The sequence below is a fragment of the Eurosta solidaginis genome, chromosome 3 (assembly GCF_040869045.1).
Source record: "Eurosta solidaginis isolate ZX-2024a chromosome 3, ASM4086904v1, whole genome shotgun sequence".
NCBI lineage: Eukaryota > Metazoa > Arthropoda > Insecta > Diptera > Tephritidae > Eurosta > Eurosta solidaginis.
Window position 1 is genome coordinate 55,686,997 of NC_090321.1, and position 22,317 is coordinate 55,709,313.

Consider the following 22,317-nt stretch of genomic DNA (forward strand, 5'->3'; position numbering starts at 1 on the left):
CAAAAAGGTACCCGGTTCTGAAATTATACCCGCTGCTTACACCCTTTGCTTCTAATAGGCATTCAGTTTTAAAAGAACTCGGTTCCAAAAATGTACTCGGTTTTGAAAAAGTACCCGATTGCAAAAAAGTATCTGGTTCAAAAATATACCTGGTTCTAAAAAACCACTCGGTTTTGAAAAAGTTCCGCCCACTAGAAATCTGACTCTGAACAGTACTCGGATCTTACCAGTCCAAAAGAGTACCCGATTGCAAAAAGGTATGCGGATCAAAAATATACCCGGTTTTAAAAATGTATTTAAATTCAAGACCGGATTATAAGGGCCGCCAAATTTTTTTGTTGTACTAATGACTTCACCAGTCCGGTTTTTCGGTTAAGCCTCATTTGAAAATGAGAAAAGTCAATCTTAAATGCGAATGCATCAAATTGAAATGGCAAAGCGTGATTTGTAATTTAGAATAGCCAGTTGTTAATGAGAAAATTCAATTGAAAATGGAAAACCGCCACAAAGAAATGTAAAAGTATCACTTCCACAACACAAAAGTCAATTGTAAAGAAGAAAACATCAAATTGAAGTACGAAAGCGTAATTTGAGAAGAGTCAGTTTAAAATATGGAAATGAGAACAGTGAGCAATTGTAAATGCGAAAGCATCACTAATTCACTATTCACCAATTTGTCCCTCAGGACAACTGTGTTTTTCTTAAAAATTTCAAGTCCTGGATTGGCGGCATTTGTACAACGGGCATACAGCCTGATAAGTAATTGTCCTAAGTCAATTTTATCATCTACAATCAGGTTGCTTGTATTTCTTACGCTACCATTTTATAAGCGCGACATGTCTTATTGCTGCAAATTTATATAGCGCTTCACTTATATTTTTATAGGTTCTCTTTGTGACTTTTCTTCCTTCTTTTCTTTTTTTGTTGTTATGGGCTGGTGTTTAACATTTTTCTTGTTCTTAGTTTTTGCCTATTTCCACTGTCCTAGAATTTTATATTGCTTCATGACTATTTTTGTCAGGAGGCATCAAAGGAATTATGCGAATTTTTGATTTGCTGTTCGCTTTAGGCAGGGTTGCCTTTACTGTCGATTGTGACATTTTTAGGTTTACTATTTGAGATTTATTTGAATTGTTTATTGCTCTTCCTCAGCTTTGGGTTTGGTTTAGGTAATGGGTTGCAAAAACTGGTGTTTCTTAGATACGAGTTGTGGCGGTTTTACCTGTCTAAATTTGTGCTTCATATAGTTTTTGAGCATCATAGCTATTGTGATGATCAATAGCATGAATACACAACCTATAACTGCTAACCAAACATCTGGGATGTTCGGAGTATTTTCTGTATTTACCTTAGTTGGTGGCTCATCTTGCTATCTGTTGTTTCAGAGCTTTCTTTCCCTACCTCGTAGCCAGCTATGGCTACCATAATGCCTTGGGCTTTTTTTGTCCACCAAGACATCTTGAAAGTTTTCTAATTTTAAAAAGAAGTTAGATATTTTTGTTTTATGACTTTTTATTTTATGGATATTGTTGATTAAAAATATTTAAAAAAAAAAATTTAAATATTCCAAAAAAAAAAATTTCTTAGTGTAGTTTATAATATATTTGGAAATATTCTTATCTATTCATATTAAACGAGCTTTTAATATATTTTTTTTTTTTTTGTTTTTGATGCCACTTAACATTTGGAATTTTCGGGGAACACTCTCCTAATCATACGCATTATTTCCTCTTCCCTGGTAGTGGATTTTATAATGTCCTCAATTGTGGGTTCCCTTTCCATACCTATTATCTTCCACAATTTCTTTAAACCCTCTAATTCTTTGGGTAGGTCCCTAGTGTGTCGGGTATTTTCGTCCCACCAATAGAGATGAAGATCTGAGGAGTTTCTTTGCATTTTAGTAGTTATGGTTAATTTGTAAACCTTATTAAAATGTTCTATGGGCTTTCTTTAGAGGATAGGTGAACTGTCTGAAGTTGATTGACTATTTTACAGAAGTGTCCTAAACATTCCAATTTACTTGAATTTTTTTCTTATAAAAGTTTAATTTAAGATTTTTAACATTTTAGCCTTTTTTTCGAATAAGAAATTTTTAATTTTCCTCCTACTTCTTTTTTTCCATAAAAATTTTACTTCAAATTTTAACAAATTAGATTTTTATATTATCTTTTTTTTCAAGTTCAAAAGAAATTGTTCGTACATACTTTTGTTTTAGTTTAAATTTTACATTATTTTTTTTTCTACAAGTCCTATTTTTTTTGTTTAAATCCTAAGCAAAAACTCTCGTTTTTGCTAATGGTTTAGCGTCCTTAAAGGCCGCCCAATTTATTTCTAAATATACTTATTAGTACTGCTTTCAGCCGGTTATGTCATCAATTGGTCCTGCAGAATATTGCTGTTTAAAATGTGTCCTTTCAATCCGTTTATTCCACTTCGCCTTATGCTTTATTCATCCTTGGTTGCCTTTTCTAAAATTTGTCTTTTAAATCCATTTATTCCACTTCGCCTTATGCTTTATTCATCCTTGGTCACTGCTGTTGCTTAATTTTGTTCCTCAATATTATTTGCCTTCTGCATTTGTTTCTTCGTTCTTTTGTTGATAACATTGCCCTCATGCTGATATTTGATTTGGTTTTATTGTATTTGTGCTGTGATAGCAGTTGTAATCCTTTGTATCAGGATCCTTTCAACTTTTGCCCGGATGGTAAAATTATTAACTATTTTTTATACTTTGTTTTTTAAAGTTTCTTGGGCAGGATCTCTGAGCAGCTAAATCTTTTAAGCGATATTTGCTTGGTCAGCAAATCTTATGCTTATTGCAGATAAAACTGGCAGGATCTTTTCCTCCAGCAAGATTTTTAGCTAATTTTGCTTAAGAGCAAATTTTCAGCTGATTTAAGAGCAGGCTGGCTGGATCGCCATGAAATGTTTGATTTGGAATAAAAGATGTGAAAGGTTTGGTAGTCAAACATTAATTCTTTTTATTAAATAAACTCTTTCCCTTTTATAGTTATTTACTTAACCTATACATTCATAATTATCTTAATACTAATAAACTAAAAATATGTACATTGGTAACGGGGTATGCATACATGTAGGTTTGTATACATGCTTTGTATACATGTAGATTTGTATGCCTGATTGCATACATGTAGATTTGTATGCATGCTTGCAAAGTCAGCAGATCAATGTGAGTATTTGGTTAATTCACATTATTGGTTGTATGTAAATAATAAGCAGAATTTATTAGCTGTGAACGGACAAGGGTTTCATATTCGGCATTCCATTGATGTTAGCTAACCGCTGTGTTAGTTCAATAATTTATGTTGTATAATATTGTAATATGATTGTTACTAAGAAGTATTTGGCATAGAAGTTCATGATGCGTAATGCCGCAAGTGTTTGCATAGGTGGGTATGACGCATAATGCTACAATATTTCGCATGGTGGCTCTGTGAGAGGAAGGCACTGCTCAAATACCACGATACACTGACACCAGTAATACCTGCCCGGAACAACTTGTTGAACACAAAATCGGTTTTTTCAAAAAGGTACCAAGTCTTACGTAGTAAGTCACTTCTCCAATGCTTCAGATATTCTATACGTACCTTACATGTTTTCCGCTTCCTTTTAATATAAGAAGCATGCAAGTATAGTTGCAAACAAAAATATTACTTTCGGTGTAGTGTTATTTCAAACGGAAATACCTAAACACAGTTTATGTTAAATGAGAATTGGAACTACCTTTCTATATTTGTATCTTGATTATAATGTAATTTTTCTGTAATAACAAACTTTAAAGTTTATACCCTTATTACTCTTTTCAAATCGATTAACTACACCTGTCTCACATACAAATTGTAACATTAGTCACGTTAATTTTATGTATATTCTTTCTAATTAGTTTTATATACCGTAAGTTAATAGCTGTATGCGTTTTTTATGCAATCTGCAAAAGATATTTAAATTTATATTGCAAAAGGAATTTTAAAAACAATCCTAACTTTTTAGTACGATCATTGGTCAAGAATTTAAAGTATATTGTATTTTCGTGGTTATGTGCGATTTTTATGGTTTTAAAAATTTAATATGAGGCAAAATGTAAAAAAACTTATAAGTTTACCAATTAACGAGTCCTAATTTTGCCGCATAAGTATCTTTTGAAAAGTTTGAAGACCGGAAATTGATTCGCCAACAGATTATTTAAAAATGAAAATCGATAAAAGTCTATTTCTTGCTTGGACACCGATTTGAGTAGCCAGGGCCGCATGAACAAGTAGGCAGAATAGGCAGTTGCCTGGGGCAAAACATAAAATTCTAGAGAGCGAAAGAAAGAAAAATATAATCAGAACTGAAAATAATTTTTACTCAAATAAATAAAACTCAATTGACCGCATTCAAAAGGCGACGACCGACGAACTAGACAAGGTTCCTAAAAAGGACATTTCCGACTCAGTTGACAAATTGTATTAGCGTGCTTAGAAGGGTATCGAAGTGAGAGGAGAGTATATTGAATAATAAAAAAGAATTATCTCAAAATGTACACTGGCTGTTTTTATTTTGGAAAATTTTGGTTATTTTTGGAACAGAGGATGTAGAAGCCTTCAACTCTATTTTGACTGCTATGCGTTCAGTGAGTAAGCCATTGCAAAGTGAAAGAGCAGATTTGGAAACGTGTGCTTTTTTGTACGGAGAAGAGAGTTCAGTTACATTCCGTGAAAAGTTCAATGATTTCGATGAAAAAGCAAAACAATTATTCCTGGTGTAGGTTATACAGAAATCGCAAAACGTACTCGTCGTAGAAAAAAACAACCTAATGACGGAAATGCTCCAGAAGTAGAATTTTCGCCTCGCGATGATTTTAGGACAAAAGATTTCCTCGACGTGCGAAAGTGTATATGGAAGTTTCAAAGAGATTTGCATTTCTCATCAACTTTTCTCTCAGTGATGGGGACCTCCACGAAGCTATAAATAACTTAGTTATTTTTTATTATAGAGGCTTGGAAGAATGTTTCATTGCAATAAAACACTTCCAAAGTTACGTGAACCCCAGATACACTGATGCACAATAAACTCATAGTCATTTGTACAAGATTATAAGGGAAGATCAATTAGCCGATATATTTCCTAACACAGAAATAGCTCTTCGGATTTTTTTAACATTAATGATCACAAATTGTTCTGCCGACCGATGCTTCTCGCAATTAAAAATAATCAAAGCTGCTGAAAGAGTGACTGGAGATGTTGCGTATACTTTGCATTGACTCACATTTATTTAAAAAAATCGATATTGATGAATTTGCCGAATTTGCCGAAAAAAATGTAGAAAACGACATGTTTAAAATGTAGATAGTAATTTTATTGATATTATTACTTTGTGACAATAAAATTTTTATGAAAGATATAAGTTTGTATTTTTTAATCGAAAAAAGAAGGGAACGTACTTGAAAAAAGGGCCCCCAAATTGATGGTTGTCTAGGGCCCTGTTGAGGGTTAATCCGGCCCTGCGAGTAGCGATACTTTTTAATTATTTCTACAAACAGCAAGGATTTTTAGGGCTGTGCTTATAGTAATGCAGCTTGGTAGATTCAATTGAAGAGTTCACCTAATTCTGCGGAGAAGTATTCGGATTGCAGCTGAGATAAGTGATTTTGAATGATGCATATTGAACTCGCGCTCCAAGTTATTAGCACTTCCCTTCAGTAAAGAACTAGAAAAATCAAATATCATAAATTCGAAGAGTTTGCTAGAAGCTCCAGCTAACGATGATTTCATAAGTTTATGTAAAGAAAACAAGTAAGGAAGGCTAAGTTCGGTTGTAACCGAACATAACATACTCAGCTGAACGCTTTGGAGACAAAATAAGGGAAAATAACCATGTAGGAAAATGAACCTAGTGTAACCTTGGAATATGTTTGTATGACATGGGTATCAAATGAAAGGTGTTAATGAGTATTTTAAAAGGGAGTGGGCCATAGTTCTATAGGTGGACGCTTTTTCGAGAAATCGCCATAAAGGTTGACCAGGGGTGACTCTAGAATGTGTTTGTACGGTATGGGTATCAAATGAAAGATGTTAATGAGTATTTTAAAAGGGAGAAGCCCTAAGTTGTATATTTGAAGGCGTTTTCGAGATATCGACCAAAATGTGGACCATGGTGACCCGGAACATCATCTGTCGGGTACCGCTAACTTATTCATATATGTAATACCACGAACAGTATTCCTTCCATGATTCCAAGGGCTTTTGATTTCGCCCTGCAGAACTTTTTCATTTTCTTCTACTTAAGATGTTAGGTGTCACACCCATTTTACAAAGTTTTTTCTGAATTTATGTATATTTCGCGTAAAAAAACCAGTCCAATCACCATGGTTTATCCCTTTTTTTGTATTTGGTATAGAATTATGGCATTTTTTTTCATTTTTCGAATTTTTCGATATCGAAAAAGTGGGCGTGGTCATAGTTGGATTTCACCCATTTTTATTACCAATATAAAAATGAGTTCAGATAAGTACTTGAATTAAGTTTAGTAAAGATATATCGATTTTTGCGCAAGTTATCTTGATAACGGCCGAGCAGAAGGACAGACGGTCGACTGTGTATAAAAACCGATTTCGCCCATTTTCACAGAAAACTGTTATCGTTGCTGAAGCTATGCTCTTACCAAATTTCACAAGGATTTGTTGGATTTTTGTTCGACTTATGTCATTAAAAGTATTCTAGACAAATTAAATAAAGAAGTGCGGAGCCATGCCCATTTTGAAATTTTATTTTATTTCTGTATTTTGTTGCACGATATCATTACCAGAGATGAATGTTGACATAATTTCCTTATATACTCTATAGATATTCAATTTTTTGTTAAAATTTGACTTAAAATTTGTTTTTTAAGTGGGCGTGTTCGTCATCCGATTTTGTAATTTTTTATTTAGGACACATATAGTAATAGGAGTAACGTTCCTGCCAAATTTCATCATGATATCCTCAACGACTGTCAAATTACAGCTTGCAAAACTTTTAAATTACCTTCTTTTAAAAGTGGGCGATGCCACGCCCATTGTCCATAATTTTACTAATTTTCTATTCTGCTTCATAAGGTCAACCCACCTACCAAGTTTAATCGTTGTATCCGTCTTTGGTAATGAATTATCGCACTTTTTCGGTTTCTCGAAATTTTCGATATCGAAAAAGTGGGCGTGGTGATAGTCCGATTTCGTTCATTTAAAATAGCGTTCTGAGATGAGTGCCCAGGAACCTACATACCAAATTTCATTAAGATACCTCAAAATTTACTCAAGTTATCGTGTTTACGGGCAGACAGACGGACGGACGGACATAGCTAAATGAATTTCTTTTTTCGCCCCGATAATTTTGATATATATAAATCTATATCTACATATCTCGATTAGTTTATGCCATTACGGGGTTCCGTTATGCGAACAAAGTTAATATACTCTGTGAGCTCTGCTCAGCTGCGTATAAAAATTTGAAAGCATCATCTTGCATTTTGCTTATGAGACTAATGCTTATGTACCAATATGACACTTGTGTCGTTAAGTGGGTTAATAATAACTGATGTTCTGCTATTTTGTATATAAATGACCAAAGTTTTTATCAAATATCAGTTTTCACTTTTGATCAGTGGGACTATAGTGATTAAGTAAAATGTTTAAGTTGACTTTAAATTTGTTGTTGGCTGTAAGCAGCGTTTACGGTAAATTTGAACAAAAAAAGCATAACTAATCTTAGAGTATTAAGAAACGTTCACATTTGACTGAGTTTCGGGATATAAGTCATGTGAAAAAACGCGCAAGGATTAGATAACCACAACTGCAAGTTATTTCATTTTCATATTTATAGAAAAAAAACGTTGTAGCTTAGCTAACCTCAACCTAGCAGTAGGTTTAATCGTAACCATAAAACGCTTAAAGGGCCAATTAATGGTGACTTATAACCATAAAACCATAACCATATAAAACAGTTGATCGAAGCTACCTTATGGAAGTCAATGTAATCGATTAATGGTGCCGTCCATACCATAACGCTAACGCCATACCCATGCCATAGCCAACCAATTGGTTTTTGGTTTCTCGCCATATCCATAACCTAAAAATATTTGAGTTGGTGGATTTAATAATTTTTATAGATTTTATTCATTGTTTTGGATACGTTATGACTAAGAGACTTATTTTTGTGGAATATGTTTGTAATTTTTTTCGTTTTCTTAATTTTTATGAAATTTTCACGATTTTTAGGTTAAGGCACCATTAATCGATCACATTGGAGAGATATGGGTATGGTTACGACTATGGCGTTAGGGTTAAGGCAGTTTAATTGGGCCTTAAAAAGGAGGGCGATAAGAAAATATTCTGCGTGAAGTTTATTAACATATAAGACGTAATGGGCGAATAGATTTTGTTGAAAGAGTTAAGGTTACAAATTGAGTAGTATGCTAGGAAAGTTAGTAATCACTAATCGTGACTTACGTGGGTTCTGAATGTTGTATTATGTCAAACGTCAACCGATATTATATCAAAACAGGAACGGACTAAATTTTTACTATTTTAGGGTCCGATGGAAACTATTATGAAGGAATGATAAGATGGGCAGTTCACTCTGAAATTGGACTTATCAATTTTTAGGAATCGGTCTGAAATGGCTTGCGACAATCGCTGTAAGCGTCCCGATTACTTCTATGATTCATCATTCTATGATCATCATATTCTAAGCTAGTCAATATTGAGCTGATAAGCTTGTTCGGTTAGGGTTATTGCGTTCTGATTATATTCAAATGCCGCATATCCCCATCACAACCATACCCAGACACGTTTGAAGAATCAAAGTAACAATCATAAGCCATATGGTTTTTCTACGATGCGAATATTCGCGTTTTTGAGTGTGCCGTTTCTCGAAGATTATTGACGCTCTTAAATTGTTTTAAGTTTTCGAAGTTTGATGATGTATTTTCGTTGAAAGGGAAGATAATTCCCTGAAAAATATTCAGGGATTTTGCTAAAGCCAGCATTTTTGGTAGCATTTAAATACGGATCGTTGCTGTTAATATTTAGTAAATTTAGATGTTCCAGAAAACCTTAAATTCTAAGCTGCATACTGTCCGAAGCTCGACGAAGATACCATATATAGACAAAAATCGGAAAACATTGGAAGGCATCTCATTACAGTGATGGTGTTTGGGCGCATTTTTATTCGGATCGGTCTGATCATAAATACCTTATGTCCGTCAGTTTTGATAACATCGACGATCACCACCGAAGTACACATCTTATATACTTATAATAAGAACGTTACAGGCCTAAAGCTCTACATTACAAATATTGTAGAAACAAGTAAGGAAGCCTAAGTTCGGGTGTAACCGAACATTACATACTCAGTTGAGAGCTATGGTGACAACATAAGGGAAAATAACCATGTAGGAAAATGAACCGAGGGAAACCCTGGAATGTGTTTGTATGACATGTGTATCAAACGAAAGGCATTAAAGAGTATTTTATGAGGGAGTGGGCCATAGTTCTATAGGTGGACGCCATTTAGGGATATAGCCATAAAGGTGGATCAGGGTTGACTCTAGAATGCGTTTGTACGATATGGGTATCAAATTAAAGGTGTTACTGAGTATTTTAAAAGGGAGTAATCCTTAGTTCCATAGGTGGACGCCGTTTCGAGATATAGCCATAAAGGTGGACCAGGGGTAACCCTAGAATTTGTTTGTACAATATGGGCATCAAACGAAAGGTGTTAATGAGAATTTTAAAAGGGAGTGGGCCTTAGTTCTATAGGTGGACGCCGTTTCGAAATATCGCCATAAAGGTGGACCAGGTGTGACTCTAGAATGCGTTTGTACGATATGGGTATCAAATTAAAGGTGTTAATGAGTATTTTAAAAGGGAGTAATCCTTAGTTCCATAGGTGGACGCCGTTTCGAGATATAGCCATAAAGGTGGACCAGGGGTGACCCTAGAATTTGTTTGTACAATATTGGCATCAAACGAAAGGAGTTAATGAGTATTTTAAAAGGGAGTGGGCTTTAGTTCTATAGGTGGACGCCTTTTCGAGGTATCGCAATAAAGGTGGACCAGGGGTGAGTCTAGACTTTGTTAATGCGATATGGGTATCAAATGAAAGGTGTTAATGAGTATTTTTAAACGGGAGTGGGCCTTCGTTCTATAGGTGTTCGCCTTTTCGAGATATCGCCATAAAGGTGGACCAGGGGTGACTTTAGAATATGTTTGTACGATATGGGTATCAAACGAAAGGAGTTAATGAGTATTTTAAAAGGGAGTGGGCCTTAGTTCTATAGGTGGACGCCGTTTCGAAATATCGCCATAAAGGTGGACCAGGTGTGACTCTAGAATGAGTTTGTACGATATGGGTATCAAATTAAAGGTATTAATGAGAGTTTTAAAAGGGAGTGGTGGTAGTTGTATATGTGAAGGCGTTTTCCAGATATCGACCAAAATGTGGACCAGGGTGACCCAGAACATCATCTGTTGGATACCGCTAATTTATTTATATATGTAATACCTGCCAAGATTTTAAGGGTTTTTTATTTCGCCCTGCAGAACTTTTCATTTTCTTCTACTTAATATGGTAGGTGTCACAACCATTTTATAAAGTTTTTCTAAAGTTATATTTCGCTTCAATAAAACAATCCAATTACCTTACCATGTTTCATCCCTTTTTTCGTATTTGGTATAGAATTATGGCATTTTTTTCATTTTTCGTAATTTTCGATATCGAAAAAGTGGGCGTGGTCATAGTCGGATTTCGTTAATTTTTCATGCCAAGATAAAGTGAGTTCAAGTAAGCACGTGAACTAAGTTCATTAAAGATATGTCGATTTTTGCTCAAGTTATCGTGTTAACGGCCATGCGGAAGGACAGACGGACGACTGTGTATAAAAACTGGGCGTGGCATCAACCGATTTCGCCCATTTTCACAGAAAAGAGTTAACGTCATAAAATCTATGCCCGTACCAAATTTCAAAAGGATTGGTTAATTTTTGTTCGACTTATGGCGTTAAAAGTATCCTAGACAAATTAAATGAAAAAGGGCGGAGCCACGCCCATTTTGAAATTTTCTATTATTTTTGTATTTTGTTTCACTATATCATTACTGGAGTTGAATGTTGACATAATTTACTTATACACTGTTAAGATATTAAATTTTTTGTTAAAATTTTACTTAAAAAAATTTTTTTTTTTAAAAGTGGGTGTGGTCCTTCTCCGATTATGCTAATTTTTATTAAGCGTACATATAGTAATAGGAGTAACGTTCCTGCCAAATTTCATCATGATATCTTCAACAACTTCCAAATTACAGCTTGCAAAAATTTTAAATTACCTTCTTTTAAAAGTGGGCGGTGCCGCGCCCATTGTCCAAAATTTTACTAATTTTCTATTCTGCGTCATAAGTTCAACTCATCTACCAAGTTTCATCGCTTTATCTCTCTTTTGTATCGCAATTTTTCGGTTTTTCGAAATTTTCGATATCGAAAAAGTGGGCGTGGTTATAGTCCGATATCGTTCATTTTTAATAGCGATCTGACATGGGTGCTCAGGAACCTACATACCAAATTTCATCAAGATACCTCAAAATTTACTCAAGTTATCGTGTTAACGGACGGACGGACGGACGGACGGACGGACGGACATGGCTCAATCAAATTTTTTTCGATCCTGATTATTTTGATATATGGAAGTCTATATCTATCTCGATTCCTTTATATATGTACAACCAACCGTTATCCAATCAAACTTAATATACTCTGTGAGCTCTGCTCAACTGAGTATAAAAAAAAAACGTTGTAGCTTAGGTAACCTCAACCTAGCAGTAGGTTTAATCGTAACCATAAAACGCTTAAAGGGCCAATTAATAGTGACTTATAACCATAAAACCATAACTAGATAAAACAGCTGATCGAACCCACCTTATGGAAATCAATGTAATCGATTAATGGTGGCATCCATACCATAACGCTAACGCCATAACCATTCCATAGCCAACCAATTGGTTTTTGGTTTCTCGCCATATCCATAACCTAAAAATATTTGAGTTGGTGAATTTAATAACTTGTTATAGATTTTATTAATTGTTTTGGATACGTTATGACTAAGGACTTATTTTTTGTGGAATATGTTTGTAATTTTTTCCGTTTTCTTCATTTTTATGAAATTTTCACAATTTTTAGGTTAATGCACCATTAATTGATCACATTGGAGAGGGTTATGGATATGGGTATGGTTACGACTATGGCGTTAGGGTTAAGGAAGTTTAATTGGGCCTTAAAAAGGAGGGCGATAAGAAAATATTCTGCGTGAAGTTTATTAACATATAAGACGGAATGGGCGCATAGATTTTGTTGAAAGAATTAAGGTTACAAATTGAGTAGTATGCTAGGAAAGTTAGTAATCACTAATCGTGACCTACCTGGGTTCTGAATGTCGTATTATGTCAAACGTCAACCCATATTATATCAAAACAGAAACGGACTACATTTTTACTATTTTAGGGTCCGATGGAATCGCTGTAAGCTTCCCGATTACTTCTATGATTCATCCAGAGTCAGCATACATACGTCAATACATTTTGCAATCATATTCTAAGCTAGTCAATATTGAGCTGATAAGCTTGTTCGGTCAGGGCTATTGCGTTCTGATTATATTCAAATGCCGCATATCCCCATCACAACCATAGCCAGACACGTTTGAAGAATCAACGTAACAATCATAAGCCATATGGGTTTTATAGGACGCGAATATTCGCATCGCAGAAGATTTTGCGTGTACCGTTTCTCGAAGTTTTCGAAGTTTGATGATGTATTTTCATTGAAATGGAAGATAATTCCCTGAAAAATATTCAGGGATTTTGCTAAAGCCAGCATTTTTGGTAGCATTTAAATACGGATCGTTGCTGTTAATATTTAGTAAATTTAGATGATCCAGAAAAAATTCTAAGATGTACAAAACTATTCTAAGAATTTATAGGAAAACATTGGAAGGCATCTAATTACAGTGATGGTGTTTGGGCGCATTTTTATTCGGATCGGTCTGATCATAAATACCTTATGTCCGTCAGCTTTGATAGCATCGAAGATCACTACCGAAGTACACATCTTATATTCTTATAATAAGAACGTTACAGGCCTAAAGCTCTACATTACAAATATTGAAGAAACAAGTAAGGAAGGCTAAGTTCGGGTGTAACCGAACAATACATACTCAGCTGAGACCTATGGAGACAAAATAAGGGAAAATCACCATGTAGGAAAATGAACCTAGGGTAACCCTGGAATGAGTTTGTACGATATGGGTATCAAATGAAGGTGTTAATGAGTATTTTAAAAGGGAGTGGGCCTTAGCTCTATAGGTGGACGCCTTTTCGAGATATCGCCATAAAGGTGGACCAGGGGTGACTCTAGAATGCGTTTGTACAATATGGGTATCAAACGAAAGGTGTTAATGAGTATTTTAAAATGGAGTGGGTCTTAGTTCTATGGGTGGACGCCTTTTCGAGATATCACCATAAAGGTGGACCAGGGGTGACTCTAGAATTTGTACGATATGGGTATCAAATGAAAGGCGTTAATGAGTATTTTAAAAGGGAGTGGGCCTAAGTTCTATAGGTGGACGCCTTTTCGAGATATCGCCATAAAGGTGGACCAGGGCTGACTCTAGAATTTGTTTGTACGATATGGTGTTAATGAGTATTTTAAAAGGGAATGGCCTTATTTCTATAGGTGGACGCCTTTTCGAGATATCGCCATAAAGGTGGACCAGGGGTGACTCTAGAATTTGTTTGTACGATATGGGTATCAAGTGAAAGGTGTTAATGAGTTTTCTAAAAGGGGGTGGGCCTTAGTTCTATAGGTGGACGCCTTTTCGAGATATCACCATAAAGGTGGACCAGGGGTGACTCTAGAATTTTTTTGTACGATATGGGCATCAAACGAAAGGTGTTAATGAGTATTTTAAAAGGACGTGGGCCTTAGTTCTATAGGTGGACGCCTTTTCGATAAATCGCCATAAAGGTGGACCAGGGGTTACTCTAGAATATGATTGTACGATATGGTTATCAAATTAAAGGTATTAATGAGGGTTTTAAAAGGGAGTGGCCCTTAGTTGCATATGTGAAGGCGTTTTCGAGATATCGACCAAAATGTGGACCAGGGTGACCCAGAACATCATCTGTCGGATACCGCCAATTTATTTATATATGTAATACCACGAACAGTATTCCTGCCAAGATGCCAAGGGCTTTTGATTTCGCACTGCAAAACTTTTTCATTTTCTTGTACTTAATATGGTAGGTGTGACACCATTTTAACAAAGTTTTTTTCTAAAGTTATATTTTGCGTCAATAACCCAATCCAATTATCATGTTTCATCCCTCTTTTCGTATTTGGTATAGAATTATGGCATTTTTTTAATTTTTAGTAATTTTTGATATCGAAAAAGTGGGCGTGGTCATAGTCGGATTTCGACCATTTTTTATACCAATACAAAGTGAGTTCAGATAAGTACGCGGAGCCACGCCCATTTTGAAATTTTCCTTTATTTTTGTACTTTGTTGCATCATATCATTACTGGAGTTGAATACATAATTTACTCATATACTGTAAAGATATTAAATTTTTTCTTAAAATTTGACTTAAAAAAATTTTTTTTTTAAGTGGGCGTGGTCGTTCTCCGATGTTGCTAATTTTTATTAAGCATATATATAGTAATAGGAGTAACGTTCTTGCCAAATTTCATCATGATATCTTCAACGACTGCCAAATTACAGCTTGCAAAACTTTTAAATTACCTTCTTTTAAAAGTGGGCGGTGCCACGCCCATAGTCCATAATACAAATTTTTTATTCTGCGTCATAAGTTCAACTCACCTACCAAGTTTCATCGCTTTATCCGTCTTTGGTAATGAATTATCGCACTTTTTCGGGTTTTCGAATTTTTCGATATCAAAAAGTGGGCGTGGTTATAGTCAGATATCGTTTATTTTAAATAGCGATCTGAGATGAGCGCCCAAGAACCTACATTTCATCAAGATACCTCAAAATTTACTCAAGTTATCGTGTTAACGGACAGACGGACGGACGGACATGGCTCAATCAAATTTTTTTTCGATACTGATGATTTTGATATATGGAAGTCTTTATCTATCTCGATTCCTTTATATATGTACAACCAACCGTTATCCAATCAAAGTTAATATACTCTGTGAGCTATGCTTAACTGAGTATAAAAAATAGTATGAAAGGTCTGTCTGTCAGTATGTTTGTACATGTTTCACCAAAAAGTATTGCATCGAATTGAATGCAGTTTTCATTAGCGTACTGCTAAAGGTTTTTCGAAAAATATGGAATCTATCGAACTTTCTAATTTGAGTGCGTGGTAAAGTTGCGCAATTTTGCTATACGGGGTGGCGGTATGGTGGCCCGTCCTGAATAAATCCTCGACGGTTCTTGCAAAAGATGCAAAGCCATCCGCACAACGCCAACGGAGGCTATGAATGTAATACTGAACCTACTACCCATAGATATAGTAGGCATAACATATACAGCATGTGCAAGTATTAGGCTGAGGAAACTGACCACATGGTCTCACTGCAACCACACTGAAATTCTTGACAGATTCTGCATACCAGAATGGACAGATTTCAGCAAAGCACATACCAACTTTAACAAGGGATATTAATATCTAATGCCTGAGAGGGAACAGTAGGTGAATGACCCAGATTGGCACACTAACAGCATTCAGATCTACACAGCTGGATCTAAACTGGATAACAGGGTCGGAGAGTGTGTATATTCGGAACGATTGGACATACAGAGATCATTTCGCCTTCCGGATCACTGTAGCGTATTCCAGGCCGAGCTTGCGGCCATACAAGATGCTGTGGACTGCCTTAGGCAGAAGGCAGTCTCTCAGAAACACATTTATTTTTTCTCAGACAGTCAGGCAGCGCTGAAAGCCCTTGACAATGTCACAACTAATTCTGAAACTGTAGTAGGCTGTCGCAGATCACTTAAAGTGATGGCTTAACAGTTTACTCTGCATCTGGTATTGGTTCCGGGACATAAGGGCATACCAGGTAATGAGATGTCGGATGAGCTTGCAAGAAAGGGTACTTCCCTTCCACTTTCGCCATCCTGGAAGAGGTTGGGCATGCCGCTCTCCACCTGCAAGCTCAAGATAAAGGAGGCTTTACTGATGGAAGCCGGAGCCAGGTGGAAGCATCATGATAGGTGACACACGGCAAAACTCACATGGCCGGAATGGAATGAGAAGAGATCGCGAGAGCTTCTGACCCTCCGCAAGAAGGATATTTCCTTAGTTGTAGGACTTCTCACTGGTCACGTTTGTATTGGACCGCACGCGGAAAGGATTGGCGCTCCATTTAATGTCATTGTAGAAGCTGCAGCAACGAAGAAGAGCCTGAAACTGTTAGGCATATACTCTGCGAATGTCCAGCGCTCGGTAAAAGAAGGCAACGTTTTATGTGCAAGATTTTTCTCGTAGATTGACTGATATAGCTGAGGTCAACACACGACGCTTAGTTAGCTTCACAACCTCAACGAAGTGGTTTGATTAGGAGAGTAGGAACAAATCCGTGTGGTTCCACAATGGGCATATAAAGGCCTAAGTGTGCCGCTCCGATGCGGACGGCAGCCACTTAAACCTAACCTAACCTAACCTAAAGTTGCACACATTCGCGCGAATTTTTCGTATATGAAAATCAAAAACTGAAAAATTGAATCTCTATTTCTTTATCTAGCTGCTGACCCATGCTCCATCACCATGCCAACGGATTTGCCAGATCCTATGCCCGTCTTCATCACAGAGGGAGCACTATTCCGTCCATATAATATTACAACTGAACTGGCTGAGGGTCAAGAGCTAACTTTACATTGTGGCGGTAGCAAAAATACAGTTGAAACACTAAAGAAACAAACCGTGACTTTAACCTGTAAAAATGGTGCTTTCACGTATGATGGAAATAACTATAAACTTGCTGATTTGAAATGCTCGAAAATACCAACCTCCGATTTACAAGTTACAGAAACTACTTGCGCTGACGAACAAGGTGTTATCTTCGAAGCTGGTTTCAAGGTTGAAGATAATTTCTATATAGCTTTCAAAATTTGCTACGATACCGCTAATGAGCGTACACTCTATTCAGAGAGTATTGTCAATGGTGCAGCTCAATCTTGTAAGTTTAAAATTTGTCTTATTTAGATCTTTATTTTAGGAAATAACTTATTGATTGATCTTATAATATTCTTTGTAATTTTTAGTCAAAATTAACGAAAGTACACGCCGTACATTCCGTGCCGATGGTATGAAATTCTCCACTACAGCCACCAACAAATATTATAAGACTACTGGTCAAATTACGCGCTTCGAATCACTATTCGGTAAAAATCAGCCATACGTTAGCTCAACTATGTTTATGGCACGCGGCCATTTGGCACCCGATGCTGATTTCGTTTTCGCTTACGAACAATTGGCTACTTATTACTATGCTAACTGCGCTCCCGAATGGCAAGTAGTCAATGCTGGTAATTGGGTACGTGTGGAGAGTGAAACACGTAAGTTGGCACAAAGTATCGGTTCCGACTTATTGACCTACACTAGCACTTTGGGTGTTTTGGAATTGGAACATCCCACAACTGGGGTATCTACACCAATTTACTTGGGTAAAGATGATGTTATTCCTGCGCCAGAATGGTATTACAAAGTTGTTATGCACCCCAGTTTGCCTGTTGATTTGGTCTTCATCTCATTGAATAATCCCTTCGCAAATGTTGGCCCTGAAGTTGAATTCTGTACTAATGTTTGTGCTAAATACAATGTCAATTCAAACTACTACACAGACGCAACTAAGGGTTATACATTCTGTTGTGAGTTGAAGGACTTCTGGAAATCCGCTGTTGGTACCAAGACACCATTCTTCGATTTACCCGATGGCTGGAGTTATAAGAAGTAAGCTTATTGCAATTTAGTACATATTTAAAATATGTTTGTAACTATTAAAAAAGTGCAATAAATTTAATTTTATTAAAATATGTAATTACGAGAAGGTTCTAAATTACAATACCGAAGGTTTTTCCCAAATGGCGGTTTGGCAAACTCTCTCCGTGTGTATTTCTGCTTTGAAAGCCTTGCAGCTAAAATGTGTCTGCGTTGCGGATGTGACACATGAGCTCGCAACATTTTGATTTGCTGCGCTCGTCTTTTTTATAATTGTCCCGGTTCGGCACAAACCTCGAAAAACGTTCAATTCGAACTTCGAAAGCCAATATCTACGTTTTAGAGGCTGATTTCGAAAAACGTAGAAAAGAATTTTCTGCTTAGAGATCATACTATGTATAACAAAATTTTTCGGAACAAAAATGCCTTGTCCGTCCTGATGTCACGTTGTTTAAATTTTTCCCAAATTATTAAATAAAAAATGTATTACTTTCAGCACTTTTTACAAATGAATTTTTTTATTTTTAAATTTTCAGCACCAAGTTTAAACCCTTGTGGCATTTGTGTACAAGTTTATGTTTTTAGATTTTTGAACCTTTTTTTAGTTTTAGTTTTTAAAACAATTTAAAGATTTTAGACTTTTTTTCAAATAAATTTTAAATTGAAACTTAGTAAAATTAAAAGGCATATTCGTAAATTGAGAAGATTCCAATTTGGTACAAAAAAGTTACTTAAGCCGATGAGTGGTTTAAAATTCAGGCTCAAATTTCTAGCCGTTTTGTTGGTCATGATATATGGAAACAGACAAAAATTGAAGCCCCACAGCAGCCTGTGAAACCACCAGGAAAGTCATATCAAAGATTATCGAAAAGTAAAGATGTTGCCGGCGCAAACTTCGGTGGAAAGCAGCGGAGCTTCACAAAATTATAATAGGTCACTTTCACCACACCAAAAACTTTAACACAATTTTTAACATAATTTAAGCGCACAAATACACTGATTGGAGTTTTAGAAAGTAAAAGTTAAAATTCTGAACACATTTGCTGAATAAAAAGTGTACAAATAATTGTTAAATAACAATACAGGCAGTGGTAGTTTAACAAATTCTGCTGTGGAAGGTAGTGAATGTGACCTACTAGAATTTTGTGAAGCTTGCTTCACAAGATTTTTCGTCCCTGCAACATCTTACTTTTCGATAATCTTTGGTCATATTGACCAATAAAACGAAAGTACTACCGTGAATTTTGCTTCAACAGCGCTCTAAATGTCATAAACTTACCTACTTACTTAATTGGCGCTTAACCGTTTAAACGGTTATGGCCGTCCAACAAGGCGCGCCAGTTGCTCCTTCTCTCTACCAACCAGCGCCAATCGGTCACACCAAGGGTGTTTAAATCGTTTTCCACCTGGTCCTTCCAACGGAGTGGGGGCCGCCCTCTACCTCTGCTGTCATAAACACTGCCAGTTTATTAAGGGCTTAACCAAAACATTTTTCTCAGCACATCGGTCGCCGTCGTATCTGTCAAATATGCTTCTCCCAGACCTTGAGGGAACACTCTTTTCCCGCGTCTGAATATTATGTGAAAAGTCGAAAGACGTTTGTAAAATTGAGAAATTAAGTATCTAAATAAGCGGGAGGAAACAATAGGTGCTACAGAGTTGTGTTCTAACTTCACAACGGTATCATTTCAACATATCTAAACTTTATGGCCGCCTGAGGAGTAAAATAAGATTTCTTTTGTCACTGGCAACGGACCCCAAGGTAAACGAACAATGCTCTAAAAAAACGGCTATTTCTCTAACCACACTTACTCTACCAAATGCACTACGGCATCATTTTCTTAATTTGTTTCCATTTTCTGATTCAGAATTACAAAATATATATGAAATAAGATTTAAATTCCTCCACCCATGATTATGTTAGGTATAATTACGGGACAACTTCGAAACCATTTCAAGACTTTTTCGGGACAATTTCGGGGCAATCCTTTCGAGTACACTTCGAGAATATTTTTGGTATCATTTCGAAACTTTTTCAGAACCTATTCTGTACAATTTGTGAAGAGTTACCGGATCATAAAATAATCCCAAAGTTATCCTGAAATTGTTACCAATTGGTCCCAAAATAGTATCGAAATGTGTCTGAAGTGACCGAAGTTATTCGAAATAGCCTTGAAAGTATCCTGAAATTGTTCCAAAAAGATACCGAAAAAATCCCGAAGTGAATTCCAAAGGATGCTGTAATCGCCCCAAAATTGTACCAAAACATTCTTTAAATGGTTTTGAAGCCTTCATAAAATGATACCTAAAATAATCCGAAAGCAATCCTAAAATTTTTCCGAATTGAATGATCCGGTATGTTTGCTTCTGCTGGAAAAAAAACCAGAAGCCCATGTTTCAATGGAAAAAATTATTGAGCCAGATTTTACTGATGTTTTATTTTACACTTTTACGGATATGTTTATAAGTTTCACTTTTATTCACTCTTAAAATAAATACACTTTTTAAAGCCGGCCTTTCATATACGACCAATCTCTAAGATTTTTTCAGACAACAATATGTGTCATATACGAATCATTTGGTGAAATGTGAAGCTCCTAGCTATTAAAATGGAGCAGAACTTACGAAAAAATTCTTATCTGAACAATCGGTTGTATGGCATATTTTCTATATCTACGACCGATTTTTACAGACGCATGCCCTACACGTTAGCATTTGGTGAAATTTGAAGCTTCCAGCTATTAAATCGAGGGGGATGACAGTAAAAACTCTTTTCTGAAAAAAATTCGTATGGGGGATATATGCTATAGTGGTCCGATTCGGTAGGTTCCGAAAAAATACCTTATTGAACACCAAAACTTAATTGGCGCTTAACCGTTTAAACGGTTATGGCCGTCCAACAAGGCGCGCCAGTCGCTCCTTCTCTCTGCTAACCGACACCAATCGGTCACACCAAGGGAGTTTAAATCGTTTTCCACCTGGTACTTTCAGCGGAGGGGGGGCCGCGTTCTACCTCTGCTTCCATCGGCCGGTTCCGATAGAAACATTGTCTTGGCCGGAGCGTCATCTCTCATTCGCATAACATGGCCTAGCAAGCGCAGCCGCAGCGTTTCAATTCGCTGGACTATGTTGATGTCTGCATAGAGCTCGTATAGCTCATCGTTAAATCTTCTTCGGTACTCGCCATCGCCAACGCGTAGAGGTCCATAAATCTTTCGAAGAACTTTTCTATCGAACACTCCCAGAGCCGCTACATCTGATGTTGTCATGGTCCATGCTTCTGCACCATATAGCAGGACGCGTACGATAAGTGACTTGTAGAGTATGATTTTCGTTTGCCGAGAGAGGACTTTACTTTTCAATTGCCTACCTAGTCCAACGTAGCATTTATTGGCAAGAGTGATTTTTCGCTAGATTTCAGAGCTGATGTTGTTGTTAGTGTTAATGCTGGTTCCCAAATAAACGAAGTCTTTACTATTTCGAAATTATGGCTGCCAACAGTAGCGTGGTTGCCAAGGCGCGTATGTGCTGATTCTTTGCTCGATGACAGCAGGTACTTCGTTTTGTCCTCATTCACCATCAAACCCATCTTTACCGCTTCTTTTTCCAGTTTGGAGTAAGCAGAACTAACAGCGCGGGTGTTTAGGCCGATGATATAAATGTCATCAGCATATGCCAGCAATTGCACGCTTTTATAGAATATTGTTCCAGTGCGGTTAAGTTCTGCAGCTAGTATAACTTTCTCCAGCATGAAATTAAAGAAATCGCACGATAGGGGGTCACCCTGTCTGAAATCTCGAACCACGCAGATAGGTCCTTCCCAATTCTGACTGAGCTGATGGTGCTGTTCAACGTCATTTTGCACAGCCATATAAGTTTTGCGGCGAAACCAAATTCAGACATAGCGGCATCTAGGCAGCCCCTTTTCGTACTGTCGAAGGCGGATTTAAAATCGACGAAGGTGGTGATGTGTCGATTCCTTTTTCGCGGGTTTTTTGGCGCATTGTGAAATCTGGTCGATGGTAGATTTACCAGGTCTGAAGCCGCACTGATAAGGTCCAATCAGCCGATTCACGGTGGGCTTGAAACTTTCGCACAATACACTTGGCAGGATCTTATATGCGATATTAAGAAGGCTGATTCCGCGATAGTTGGCGCAGTTTGCTGTATCCCCTTTGTCTTGGACTGGGCAAAGAATCCTTAAATTCCAATCGTCGGGCATGCAGTCATTCGACCGTATTTTGCGAAGAAACTGATGCATGCGCCTTACCAACTCCTCGAGGGGGTTCCCATGGAACGGCCAGTTCAACCTAACCTACTCCATATAA

At 36.7% G+C, this 22,317-nt stretch overlaps 1 protein-coding gene across 1 annotated transcript in view; it reads left to right on the plus strand.

The window, feature by feature from the left end:
* Positions 1-18,089, plus strand: part of LOC137245890 (uncharacterized) — a 107,694-nt gene extending 89,605 nt beyond the window's left edge. The window contains exons 7-9 of the mRNA XM_067777086.1: positions 7,662-7,714; positions 16,794-17,228; positions 17,314-18,089. Of these exons, the coding sequence (XP_067633187.1) occupies positions 7,662-7,714; positions 16,794-17,228; positions 17,314-18,005 (1,180 nt within the window). The 3' untranslated portion in view covers positions 18,006-18,089. The remainder of the gene's footprint in view (positions 1-7,661; positions 7,715-16,793; positions 17,229-17,313) is intronic.
* Positions 18,090-22,317: the final 4,228 nt, after the last annotated feature.